The 12,034-nt window shown below is 51.1% G+C and overlaps 1 protein-coding gene across 16 annotated transcripts in view; it reads left to right on the plus strand.

Moving 5' to 3' along the window:
- P4HA2 (prolyl 4-hydroxylase subunit alpha 2) overlaps nt 1-12,034 on the plus strand; it is a 75,892-nt gene that overhangs the window by 45,057 nt on the left and 18,801 nt on the right. For 12 of the 16 annotated variants that reach the window (XM_082455346.1, XM_082455339.1, XM_082455335.1 and 9 more), the window contains exons 3-9: nt 1,592-1,691; nt 2,302-2,398; nt 2,686-2,837; nt 5,604-5,741; nt 9,223-9,462; nt 10,751-10,944; nt 11,728-11,904. In XM_082455346.1, the coding sequence (XP_082311472.1) occupies nt 1,610-1,691; nt 2,302-2,398; nt 2,686-2,837; nt 5,604-5,741; nt 9,223-9,462; nt 10,751-10,944; nt 11,728-11,904 (1,080 nt within the window). In that variant the 5' untranslated portion in view covers nt 1,592-1,609. Of the gene's footprint in view, nt 1-338; nt 428-1,591; nt 1,692-2,301; nt 2,399-2,685; nt 2,838-5,603; nt 5,742-9,222; nt 9,463-10,750; nt 10,945-11,727; nt 11,905-12,034 lie in introns of all 16 variants that reach the window. The other 4 variants (XM_082455348.1, XM_082455337.1, XM_082455342.1 and 1 more) reach the window with 2 other exon arrangements.

The following is a 12,034-nucleotide window of genomic DNA, read 5'->3' on the forward strand; positions in this document are numbered from 1 at the left end:
AGGCCTTCTGGAATCCCGGGGTGGAGATGTGGTATGCTGAGGCCTGGGAGCAGATTTGTGGCTGGCAAAAAGGGGATCTGGGCTTTACCTTGGGGCTAGGCTGGGCCGTCTCACCTCTTCTCGGTGACTTGCTTTCATCTGCTGCCCTAACTTTATAATGGATCCCTTAGCCCATACTCCCTACCCTGCAGTAGGTTGTGGGCTGAAGGATCTTGTTCTGTGTATCTCTGGGCCCCTGACACCTAGGGTATTGATGGGCATGATGTCAGCTCTGCAGACATTTGGCAGGGGATGAACAAATGGGGACACTCACTTATTCTCTCCTCTTCCTCATATAGGAACCCGTTTGAGGGTGGGGGTCGTGGTTGGGCTTCTCTGAGCCTAATCTGGAACCACAGTGGATTGGAATTTCTTCTGAAAGGGTGAGGTGAGGAATGGTGGGTGTGACTGTGCATCTAATCATCGCAGGCAAAAAACTGCTGATCTGGCATTAGTCAGCTCAGACTTAGAATTCTGTCAGATAAGGCTTACATTTTGGAGAGAAAGCATTTGTATTTCCTTTATATTCCTTGTTTTCGCTCAGTAAATTTCCAGTGGGGCTTGGCTGAAGTAGAGCAGGAAGAGGAGGGGCTGACAGAACTGGGGCTTACGTGGGTGCTGTTCCTTCAGCGTGCTCCAGGCTGCATGGCTGAGCTGGGAGATGATGTCCAAAGCTTCCATTGTGTACTTGGGTCCACTGCCAGTGGGGCTTGCCCCATGGTGTGCCTGCTGCCTTCAGAGCTGGGTCTGGCTATTTCTAGGCTGATGAGAAGACAGCAGCTGGCCTCTTACTCATGTCAGCAACCCAGCCTGGCCTAAGGTTTTGCCCCTGTGTGGCTGATTCATTTTTGTATCCCGAGTGCCTAGCTCAGTGCCTGGCATATGTGGGTCTTTAGTAAATATTTGAGAATGGTGATTCTCCATGAGGACAGTGTCTTCCAAGGAGCTCACTACAGGAAGAGCAGCGTCTGCCCAGTCTGCTCTAACTGTGGCCAGGTGCAGACCAGCAGGGAGCAGTTTGATTTCTCTTCTGGCTCACCATCTGCTGTACACCTTATTTTGGGTGTGGGTCCCCTGGGGCATATTGAGTCAAGTTCTCTTTCTGTCATTGTCTCTCCTATACTTTCAATTTTCTTGTGGGCAGGGACTGTGTGTTACATCTGGGTCCTCAGCACCTGGCACTGTCCTCGCACCTGTGTTGGAAGGAAAGACAGAAACAGAGAAGAGGTCTGGGCCAGAATCTTGAACTGACAGACTATTAGACCCAGAGGTGACTGTTGTCCACGGCCCCTGCCTCCATTCAGCCTTCCCGTGTTGTCAGTGGTTACCAGAAGTCGAGAGGCAGAGTCTCTCCCAAGGGCACTTGGCCTCCCGGAGCAGGGGACAGAATTAAGCATACATCTCTGGTTCTATACCCTGACATCTTTCCGCTGGTGGTCCTGAATATCTTCCCTGGCTTCTGTGTGTTAGGTCAGGATTTTGGCATGTTTGAATGTGTGTATATATGTTACCATTGTTGATCTAATGACTACTATCACTGAATGCCTTGCAGACACTGCCCTCTGTGACCATGAAACTCTGGGTATCCATGTTGCTGGTGGCCTGGTTTGGTGTCCTGGGCTGTGTGCAGGCTGAATTCTTTACTTCTATTGGTATGTGCCAACAGGACTGTTGTCTACCTGAGCAATCCTTGACTCATGTGCCAGGGGATGTCACTGCCTGAGGCCTGTTCTCATTCAGGGTGGGATGGCCTCATCCACTGGTTTTGACCAGAGCTGGGGAGAGCTGCTGTTTCCCCCTCTGAGCCCTGATGACCTGGATGTCCTTCCTGGGAGCCAGCTGTCTCAGCTGAGCCTCCACCCTGGGTAGTGGAGGCTGCTCCTGGGCTGCCTGGCATTTCTGACCAACTTTCTCCTGGACTAGAGAGTAGTTCTGAGCAGAGAAGCCCCCAGGATGTCTGTGTCCCAGTAACATGACCCAACTGGGTGGCAGTGGGAGAATGAGATTTGGGGTTTCTTCCTTAAGGTGTCCTCAGTGCACTTAACATTCCGTTGGACCCTCTGCCTCTCTCTTCCTGAAGCTAGGGGCCAGGACCATACGAATGTCTAGGTCTCGTTTAACTCTAGGGCCCCATGATCCCAAGAGAGTTGATATGCCCTTAGCCCAGGAGGCTTGCCTCTGAGCTGGTGTTTTGTGCCCCAAGTTCGGGAGCTGGATGTCCCTCATCCATTTCTTACTGGCCCTTTTTTCTCTCCTTTGCAGGGCACATGACAGACCTGATTTATGCAGAGAAGGACCTAGTGCTGTCCCTGAAGGAGTACATCTTGGTGGAGGAAGCCAAGCTCTCCAAGATTAAGAGGTGTCTAATGTCCTAAATCCCTACACCCACCCTGAGCCAGCCCTCCTCCCCCACACCACCCCCCCGCACCGGAACCCATCCTGGGTGCCCATAAGAGGAAGCCCGTGAGGGGGCAATGTGGGGCTGGCCTGGAGGTTACTTCATGCCAGTCCCCCAGAGTAGCTAAGTATGTGGGCTAAGGACTCACTGCTTTTTCCTTTTTAAATAGAGACCCCCTGAATCTCACCAGGAAAATTACCGTAGGTCAAGATCCGTGTGTTAACCTTCCTTTTTCTCTGGTTCCACAGCTGGGCCAACAAAATGGAAGCCCTGACCAGCAAGTCAGCTGCTGACCCTGAAGGCTACCTGTCCCACCCTGTGAATGCCTATAAACTGGTGAAGCGGCTAAACACAGACTGGCCTGCGCTGGAGGACCTTGTCTTGCAGAACTCAGCTGCAGGTGAGGGACAGTGAGCAGGTGGTTGGGTGAGCCAGTATGTCTGTGTGCTGGCACCTGGGGAGTGTGGGTCTGAGCCTGTCCTGGGTCGGGGTGTTGGTGTGCACGTGCAGTGTGTGAACATGTAGCCTGCCAGTCCGGTGGCTCTCATCTCTGTGGGGACCTGGCAGTTGTCTGTCCTTGCTTTTAATATGTTATAATAATCAGTTCTTGGGGATTCCCTAGTGGTCCAGTGGTTAGGACTGCGAGCTTCCACTGCAGGGGGCACGGGTTTGATCCCTGGTTGGGAACTAAGATCCTGCATGCTGTGCTACGTGGTCAAAAAAAAAAAAAAAAAAAATCAGTTCTTGCCTTTTCCTAGTGTTTTTGGGTCCCTTTTTTTTTTTGGTAGTGACTTTTTTCTAATTACGCTTTAGTAATACATATTTATAGAAACATTGGAAAACACAAAAACAATCATATAAGAAAATTACAGTTCTTAATCCAATTGCCTAGTGATAATCACTGTTAAAATTCTAGTCTTTTTACACATGTATATACATTTTAAAAAATGGAATCATACGTATATATCGTGGAATGCAAACTTATTTGCTTTGAGGGACCAAATGAATTAACAAAAGTAAGATAAGTGGGCTAAGTGGTGGGACCAGTGCAAGCTGGGGAGCACGGGCCTCATCTAAATTTATTCCCATTCATATCTTTTAGAAAGAAAACATTATCTGTTGGCAGATTTGTGACATAAGCATATACTGTTTTCCTGAATTTTTCAGCTTCTCTATATGTCCTTTAAATGTTCTTCTGCAACATGGTTTTAATGGCTGGACAGTAATATGTCATACTGGTGTAGTGTAAAACTGGTCAAGTCAGTGGATGTGGAATTGTTTCCAGATTATCAGCAATCTTACACATATCTTTATGCCCATCTCTGATTATTTTCTTATGATAAATTCCTATAAGTGGGATTTGCAGGTTAGAGTATGAACTTATTTAAAGCTTTAACTGTGCTTAGTCTTTTACTATGGTAGTACTTTCTATGCTCTAATATTTTCCTCTTAGCAGGAGATGGTGGGGCAGGCCTGGAGGTGGGCCCTTCTGATTCCAGCCTTGAGCCCAGCCCCGCTGGACTCACTGTCTCTTCTCCCTGAGTTGGAAGTGCTGATTAACTTCAGACCCGTTGTCGTCTCTCGGGCTGAGGCATTTTAGCCCTTAATGGCCAGACTGGGCTGGGCTTGGCTGGGAGCAGGGTGGCCTCTGGGCAGGGATTGGTGAGCTCAGCTGGGCGGAGCTGTGCCCAGTGAGCTCACTGCCTCCAGAAGCCACGGCTGCCTTTCCCAGACCCTGCCTCCCAGCCTGAGCCTGTAGCTCAGAACTGGCTGTCCTGCCTGCAGTGCGGGAGAATAAGCCTGCCCATATGATCTTCTGTTCTCAAGTCTTGTTCTTCATACCCATCCCCCACCGTCAACATCTGGTTCCTCTGGAAAACCTTATAATTACCCAGAGGGAGACAGGACAGTCCCAGTCAGCAATACGTTGTTTTCACCTCTTTCTTTCAGAGTTCTTTCCCCTGAAATGGGGAGAGGGGGAGGCAGGGAGACATGCTAACAATGTGGTTTTTTTCTGGAAGCATTTTTTCCCCCTGGATTGTAAACTCATAGAGTCCCTGACCATGCAGCCGTGAGGAAGACAGGGTTGCAGCATCTTGGTCCCAGGGTCCCCAGGCAGGGCTAGAAGTGGGTGTTTGAGCCTGAGGTCGTGAGAGTAGGTGGCTATGGGTCCTGCTGCTCTGGGGAAGAGGCCAGAGAAGAAATGGCCTTGGACTTCCCCTTCTAATTCTCAGCTTATGAGCACAACTGAAGCCCCTGAATCAGCATGGGAGGGCCTGGCCTCCACCTGGAGTCCTGAGATTGCAAGAGGTGTATATCTTGCTTTACAACTAGGGCTTGGAGTCCCCAAACAGCTTCCTTGGGTGCTTCTGTGCTCAGGGGCTCTCCCAGGCTCCAGGCTGTGGTCTTGAGCACCACAATTGGGGAACTCCTGCCCTGAGCTCATTGTGGGTCTGAGTGGTAGGAGTGCCCTAGTAAGCAGAGCAAGGCCCAGTGTGGTCTCTCAGGGGAACCATGCCGGGCTTGTGCAGCCCCACCTCAATACTGGCCTTGGTCAGATGATTCTCCAGTCCCTAATCTTGGCGTGGGGACAGCACCAAACACCTCCAGGACTGTCATCATCACCTTTCTGTATGATAAGGGCCAGTGGTCAGTAATGAGTGGCCAGCTGGGCTCTCTGAGTTGACCACTTCTGTCCCTTGGGCTCTTCAACCTGAGATGTAGGCTAGGAGTCTGTGATTACCTGGCCAGGCTAATAATCCTAGATCAAGGTTTTCCATGTGATTTGTTTTTCACTGAGTGGTCAGCACGTCCTCCCTGAGTCCTTTCCTGTGTCCCTGTCAGTTACCCTCGCTGTCCTCTTTTCCTTCTATCTCCACGCCAAGACTCTCAGATTCCCACGTGTTAATTAGTGTGAGGGGGCCTTTCTCTTCATTTTCAAATGAGCAGCACAGGCAGTTGGTACAGTGAGGAGTAAGAAAGGGGAGGTCTCCCTGGACTGGAACCATCAAGGAGGGCTTCCTGGAGGAAGGGGAAACAGCCTTTGAGGGAATGGGCAGGGAGATTGCACTAGCCAGAGACCCTCCGGTGGGTGCCTGTCTGGTTCCAGGTGAAATTCTGTCCCTGGATCAGGGTAACCTTTTGTTCTCACTCTCTCCTTTGGAAGGCTTTATTGCCAACCTGTCAGTGCAGCGACAGTTCTTTCCCACTGATGAAGATGAAACGGGAGCCGCCAAGGCCTTGATGAGACTTCAGGACACATACAAACTGGACCCAGACACAATTTCCAAAGGGGAGCTTCCAGGTAACTTACCACTCCAGACAAAGCCTGTCCAGCATGTGTGTCTGCTGTGGTATATGGACAAGGATGGAGCCACTGCTGACTCATGGTCTCTATGCTCAGGCTCACCACGACCTCTGGCTGTAGTTCTTTCTTGGGTTTCCAGTTGGTGTCAGTCCTCTATTCCCATGACAGCTGTCTCCCCATAGCCCCTGCCCCACCACCTCCCTCCAGTATTAGCCCAGGCCTGTCCTCTCTCAGCTCAGAGAATGCCGAGGTTGCTGCTCAGGACCTCCTTGGGCTCTGTCCCCAGGGCACCACTCAGGTCTGCATCCACACCCACTTCTATTCCCCACCCTCCGATTTCTTCTTGCCTAAGACTGATCTCTGGACTCATTGCCCCATGTCCTGTGTGCCCTCAGTTACAGTCTCTGTCCCTGTTCATTCTGTGTCCACCTCTCTGGACTCTTCCCCCTGAGCTCACACACATGCTCTGTTCTTGCTCATCTTACAAACCCCTCCCTCAGGATCCAAGGCCCTTTTGAGTCTCTGCTGCTGACTGATCTCTTCTCCCTCCTGCCTAGGCAGCTGGAGAGTCATCCACACTCTTTCTCTACTTCCTTGGTTCCTGTGTCCTCCTGAACACACAAAGTCTGGCGTCTTTCCCCCCCATTGGCCAATCCTGCCCCTGCAAGATCACCAGTGGCCACTTGGCTGGTAAAGCCAGTAGACAGGTTTCAGGCAGAATGTTCTTTAGCTTTTCAGCAGCATTTGGCACATTGATTGCCCCATTCTTCCTGATAGTCTCCCCTCCTTTGAATTCTGGGACACTGGTCTTGGCTGTTTCTCTTTTGGCTCCTCTCTCTCTCTCATTTTTTTATAGGCCCCTTTTCAATTCAGTTGTCTGCCTCAGTATGTTTATAAGAAGACGTGTTGGGGTTTGGTGGCTATTAAAGGCCAATAAACCCAGGGATTCAGTTAGACTCCATTAGAACTTGGATGCCACCTCACCCGTGGGGACCCTGTAGGAGGCACAGCAGAGGGAATCACAGTGAGGGGGAGGGATGCACTGTGTTGTTGGCTGGTCAGGGCCTGGAGCCTTGGTACTGAAGAGTCCAGTGAGCCAACAGGAAGGAGTGTAGACTTCTCCTTAATCCTCACTCAGTCAGGTTTTGGACCAAGCCAGGCCTTGAGGCCAGAGAGAGAAGGTGGCTTGGGGCACCTGCAGGATCTCTTCACCCTGTAGCTGTGAGAATGGTTGGTGGGAGGAGAGAGCCAGGCATTGACCTTTTACATTCAGATAACAGACCCATGCATATCCTGGAGGGGAAATGAGGGGTGGACGGGAGTTGTTCCCCCAGGATGCCATCCCTACCTGGTGTCTCCCTAAGCACCTTCTCCAAGTGAGCCCAGCCATTTCCATCACTTGAGGTATCACCTGTACATGGATGACATCCAGATCTGTGTTCCCTGTCAAGGCTTGTCTCCTGAGCTTTCAACCAGTGCAGGCCAGTGGCTGTGGGACATCTCTACTTGGATGTTCCATGGGCTCCTTAAAATTCACATGTCCCAAACTGAAATCCTCATCCCTTTTTGAACCGTCTACTGTCCTTCCTCCTTACGTCAGCAGAAAGCTCTCCATCCACTGGCTGCTCTGGATTCTACCTCCCTACAATGTCTTTTGTACTTGGAGGCCCTGACTCCAGCCTCATGGTCACTTCTTTCTCAACTGGATTATTGAAATATTATTCTAACTTATTGTATACCTCCAGCTCACTCCTGAAAATCACCTTCCACGTGGTCTTAAGCACATATCTTTTTACATGAGTTCCTGATCACAATGTTTAACTTTTAGGGCTAAACCAAATTCCTCTTAATGTGTGGTCTTTGTGGTCCGGTGTGGCACCATCTCCTTGGCTTCCTTGTCTGTTGTACTAAGCTTTGCCACTGCTCAGCTTCTTTGTTCATCCCACAACCGCTGCAGGAATACCTTTACCCCCTTCAGCTGGGTTTCATCATGTGTGATTACCCTTCAGCCCTCAGCTCTGCTGGCATTCTCCAGGGAGCACTCTCTAGGGAGCAGACTTTCAAGTTGGCTTCTGGGAAGGATGCTGAGTGTCTGGGAGCCATTCTTGACCTTCTTGGTATCTGTGAGACATGTTGATAATAGCTACTGATTATTACCACTCTGGGGAATTATAGGAGACATTTTCATATGTCGTCTTGTTGAATTCTTGGCGCAAGTCCTCTAAAACTGATGGTATTATCTCTATTTAGAGATAAGGGACTAAGAATCAGAGAGGCTACTTAACTTGTCCATAGTCACACAGTTGTGGGGTGCCATAGTTAGGCCCACACAGACCCTGTTTTGTCCAGCTCACTCAGCTGTGTTATACTGCCTCCATCAGTGTTCAGTTTCTCGGCCTACAGAGCCAGAGATCCGTGGAGGTACGTGGAGAGTGAACAGGGACTCAAGGACCTCCCCACCCCAATCTGTGGTCTGCCTACTAACTCTGTCTTATGTTTACTCTCCCCATTTTCCTTTCCCACATTGTCTGTTCCTGAGCCATCATGGTGAGCAACCCTTGGTCTCTGAAGCAGCCAACACATTGCAGCAGGGGTTTCATCCTGGACATCTTGGACATCAGGCAGCAAGAGCCTGCTCTGAGGCAACTCTTCCATGTCAGCCATGCCTAGGCTGCTCTTAACGGGGTTGTAGGGAAACTCCCTTGCTTTCCAGGGAGGGTCACAGCCTAAACCCTGCATCTCCCCATAGCTTACACACCACATCTCCTTTTTGACTTGAAACTCTCTTAATGGTCACTTTCCAGCGCCTAGCCAACAGCAGATGACCTGTGGTCACAGGACCTGCTGAATTGATCTTCATCAAGGGCCCCACCACCTAGTGGTCAAAGCTGGCACTGCAGTCTTATCTCTTGGTCTCCCTTGGCATCTGGCACATCACTCCTGCTCCTTCTGTTTCTTTCTCAGTGTTATTCACTCTGTCCTTTCTGTATAGGTGGTCTCTGGGGCCCTGGCCTCAGCCACCTTCTCTACTCTTTCCTGACACTATTTCTGGAAGCGATTATCTTCATCCATGGCTTTACCTGCCACCTAAGTTCTGTTTTTTTATATTTAACTTATTTTTCTGACTTTCAGTCTCAAATGGCCAGCTGCCTCATAGACATCTGCCGTGTGGCTCACAGGACCTTTATACTCTCCTGAACACTATTTCTTGGGCTTCCTCGGCTCTTCCATAACAAAGGACCCTTTGCACTTGGGGAGTCTGAGGTTAGGAGATAGGCTGTGCACCCCAGCCTGAGGCAGGGCCAGCCTGGCTGTGCTTTCCGTACTAATATCCCTTGGAGGTGTGTGGTCTGAAATCCTGGTGGGGCTCTGCTGGGATGATGCCCCCCACCCAGGGACCCAGGCTCCCTCAATGGGGGAATCTTTCTCCCTAACCCAGAGGCTGTTTGAACCCGACTATTTGCCTCTCCTGCTGCAGGAACCAAGTACCAAGCAGTGCTGAGTGTGGACGACTGCTTTGGGATGGGCCGCTCGGCCTACAATGAAGGAGACTATTACCACACAGTGCTGTGGATGGAACAGGTGCTGAAGCAGCTCGATGCAGGGGAGGAGGCCACCACATCCAAGGCCCAGGTGCTGGACTATCTGAGCTATGCCGTCTTCCAGTTGGGTGACCTGCACCGTGCCCTGGAGCTCACCCGCCGACTGCTCTCCCTTGGTAAGGAGGTTCTAGGGGAAGGTCAGATGCAGAGGGGGAGGTAGCAGGGGAACTGGTCACCCTGCTGTCCACTACCTGGCTGCTCTCCAGGGACTGAGCCAGTCTGACCTGCCGCCTAGCCACTGACTAATGCTTTGCTGCTTTCAGGCCCAGTCCAGCTGCCAGCTAGCTCTTTACCCACTGAAGTTCTGGCCTTAGCCCTTGCCCAATCACTGATGGATACACTCAGGCCTATGGCACCCGTGGCCCTACACATGGATTCCTATTCCATTTCCAACTAGGAATCCAGTGCTGCAGTGCATCTGCTGCTATGTAGGATGGAGCCTATACTGCGTCAGGAGTAGCTCGAGAGGCAAGCTGTATTTCAGGATTGCTGCAGTGACAGTGACCTGACCTGTTAGAGGCCTGAGGTCTAACTGGTGGACTTGCCATGGCTTTGGCGATTTCAGTTGTCCTGTGGTGTTAGACTGAAGGGGATCAAAAGCACTGTGTCTTAAGAACCCATTTGTTCCACCTGTTACTAATATATGGGATATCATAGTCTGAGATTTCACAGACCAGCAAAGACTTCCTTTTGCTGCTCCTTTTCATGGGCCTTGGGTCTGAGGCCAGCTAGTGTGAATGTCTGTAAGACGGATGTGGGAAGAGAGCTTTTTGGAGTCTGTTGTGTTAGTTAAGAGCCTTGTACAGGGAGTCAGGACACCTGGATTCCTCTTCTGAATAACCTAACCTTAATCTCTAACATCTTTGGGCCACAGTTTCCTCATCTGAGGGGTAGCACAGTAATCCTGCCAAGCTTGCTCCTTCTTGTTGTGAGGCCCACAGGACAAAGCTGTGGGAGTGTCATGTGGCCCTTCTTGCCACTGGTGTTTCAGCCTGCCTTCTAGCTGTGGCCAGCAAGTGGTGTGGTCACCAGTAGTGGATGTACTCCAGGGGACGGCTGTCACTAGCACACAGCCACGTGGGGAGGAGGAGGCAGAACTCTGGCCTGCTTCTCTGGACCTGTGTCCTTGGGACTTCCAGGGAGTTCCGGAGGAGAGCCGCGTTGGTGGCTAAGCGGTCCCCGCGCCCCGCTCTTGTTGCTCCTTGCTCATCTCTGACCAGAGGAGGGAGAACCTCTGTTGGCCTTTCCTCTACGACCAGCGAACCCTGCTTAGGTGCTGTGGAAGGCAGAATGCTGCGTGCGAGTGAGCTGCTGGGAGAGAAAACCACTTACAGAATAATTTCTCTAAATGACCTAACAGATGTTTGTGGTTTCCTTTTCCTTCTTGTTCTTTGCTTTTTCTAGACCCGAGCCATGAACGAGCTGGAGGGAATCTGCGCTACTTTGAACGGTTGTTGGAGGAAGAAAGAGAAAAGATGTTATTGAATCACACGGAAGCTGAGCTAGCACCCCAGGAAGGCATATATGAGAGGCCTGTGGACTACCTGCCCGAGAGGGATATCTACGAGAGCCTCTGTCGTGGGGAGGGTGTCAAACTGGTGAGATATGTGGATGGGTCAGGGCCCAGGCTGTGGACCTAGACTTTGGCTCTGGACAGGCAGATCTGAGGAAGATGTTCCTCTGTCTGTAGGTCGTTTTCTCAATTCTTGGTAGCATCTGCTGAGGCTGACATGTGGGTGTGCTCTGAGGTATAGGACAGGAGACTTGTCTTCCCTGAGGTACCAGGCAGAGTTTCAATCCTCTAAGTTATTACTGAGCTCCCCTCCCCACCCCAACAGGCCAACTTCTACTTGACTCACTATTCTGAAGAAAGCCATGAGTGTGGATGTGCCTTGGGCCCCCACGGAAGTCATGATCTCTAGCAAAGACAAGGCAGTTGCTAGAGCTTGGTATGGGGTATCACTGGCCTTTGAGAGCCCTGGGACCCCAGTGCTTCCTCACGGAGGCTCAGGTGTGAGACAGTCTCTCGGTCTTCTCCATGCCCATGTCTGCTTGGCTCCCACTGGCTCCTCTGTCTAGAAAGACTTCTCCCCAGCCCTAGCCCTCTTGACCTACTCACATCTCTGTGAGAGGGGCCAGGGATTACACCCTGCCACAGGACTTGTCAACATGAGGTATTCTTGGGAGAGAAGAAACATTGCATGATTTGTGGGGTATCGTTTCATGCCAGTCAAACTGAGGGGCTTTTGTTTTCTTCTCTGGTGAGGCGGGAGGGAGCGGCTGCTGGACATGGGGTGTGAGGCCAGTGTCTGCAGCCAGCTAGCCTGGGACTGAGGGTTAGGACTCACTCAGTTCAGGGCTTGTTGCTCTGTGCTCCCCAGACACCCCGAAGGCAGAAGAGGCTTTTCTGTAGGTACCATCATGGCAACGGGACACCACAGCTGCTCATCGCCCCTTTCAAAGAGGAGGATGAGTGGGACAGTCCACACATCGTCAGGTACTACGATGTCATGTCTGACGAGGAAATCGAGAGGATCAAGGAAATTGCAAAACCCAAAGTAGGTGACTCTGCAGTTCCTTCTTGGGCCACTCACTCCTGGTACCATGGGGCATTTAGTTGCTTACCCGGCTGGCCTTTGCTTATGTCTTGCATGAGTCCACTGTCGGGTACTAAGGTACTACAGACTC

This window comes from Balaenoptera physalus (assembly GCF_965194825.1).
Source record: "Balaenoptera physalus genome assembly, chromosome: 3".
In the NCBI taxonomy this organism is placed as follows: domain Eukaryota; kingdom Metazoa; phylum Chordata; class Mammalia; order Artiodactyla; family Balaenopteridae; genus Balaenoptera; species Balaenoptera physalus.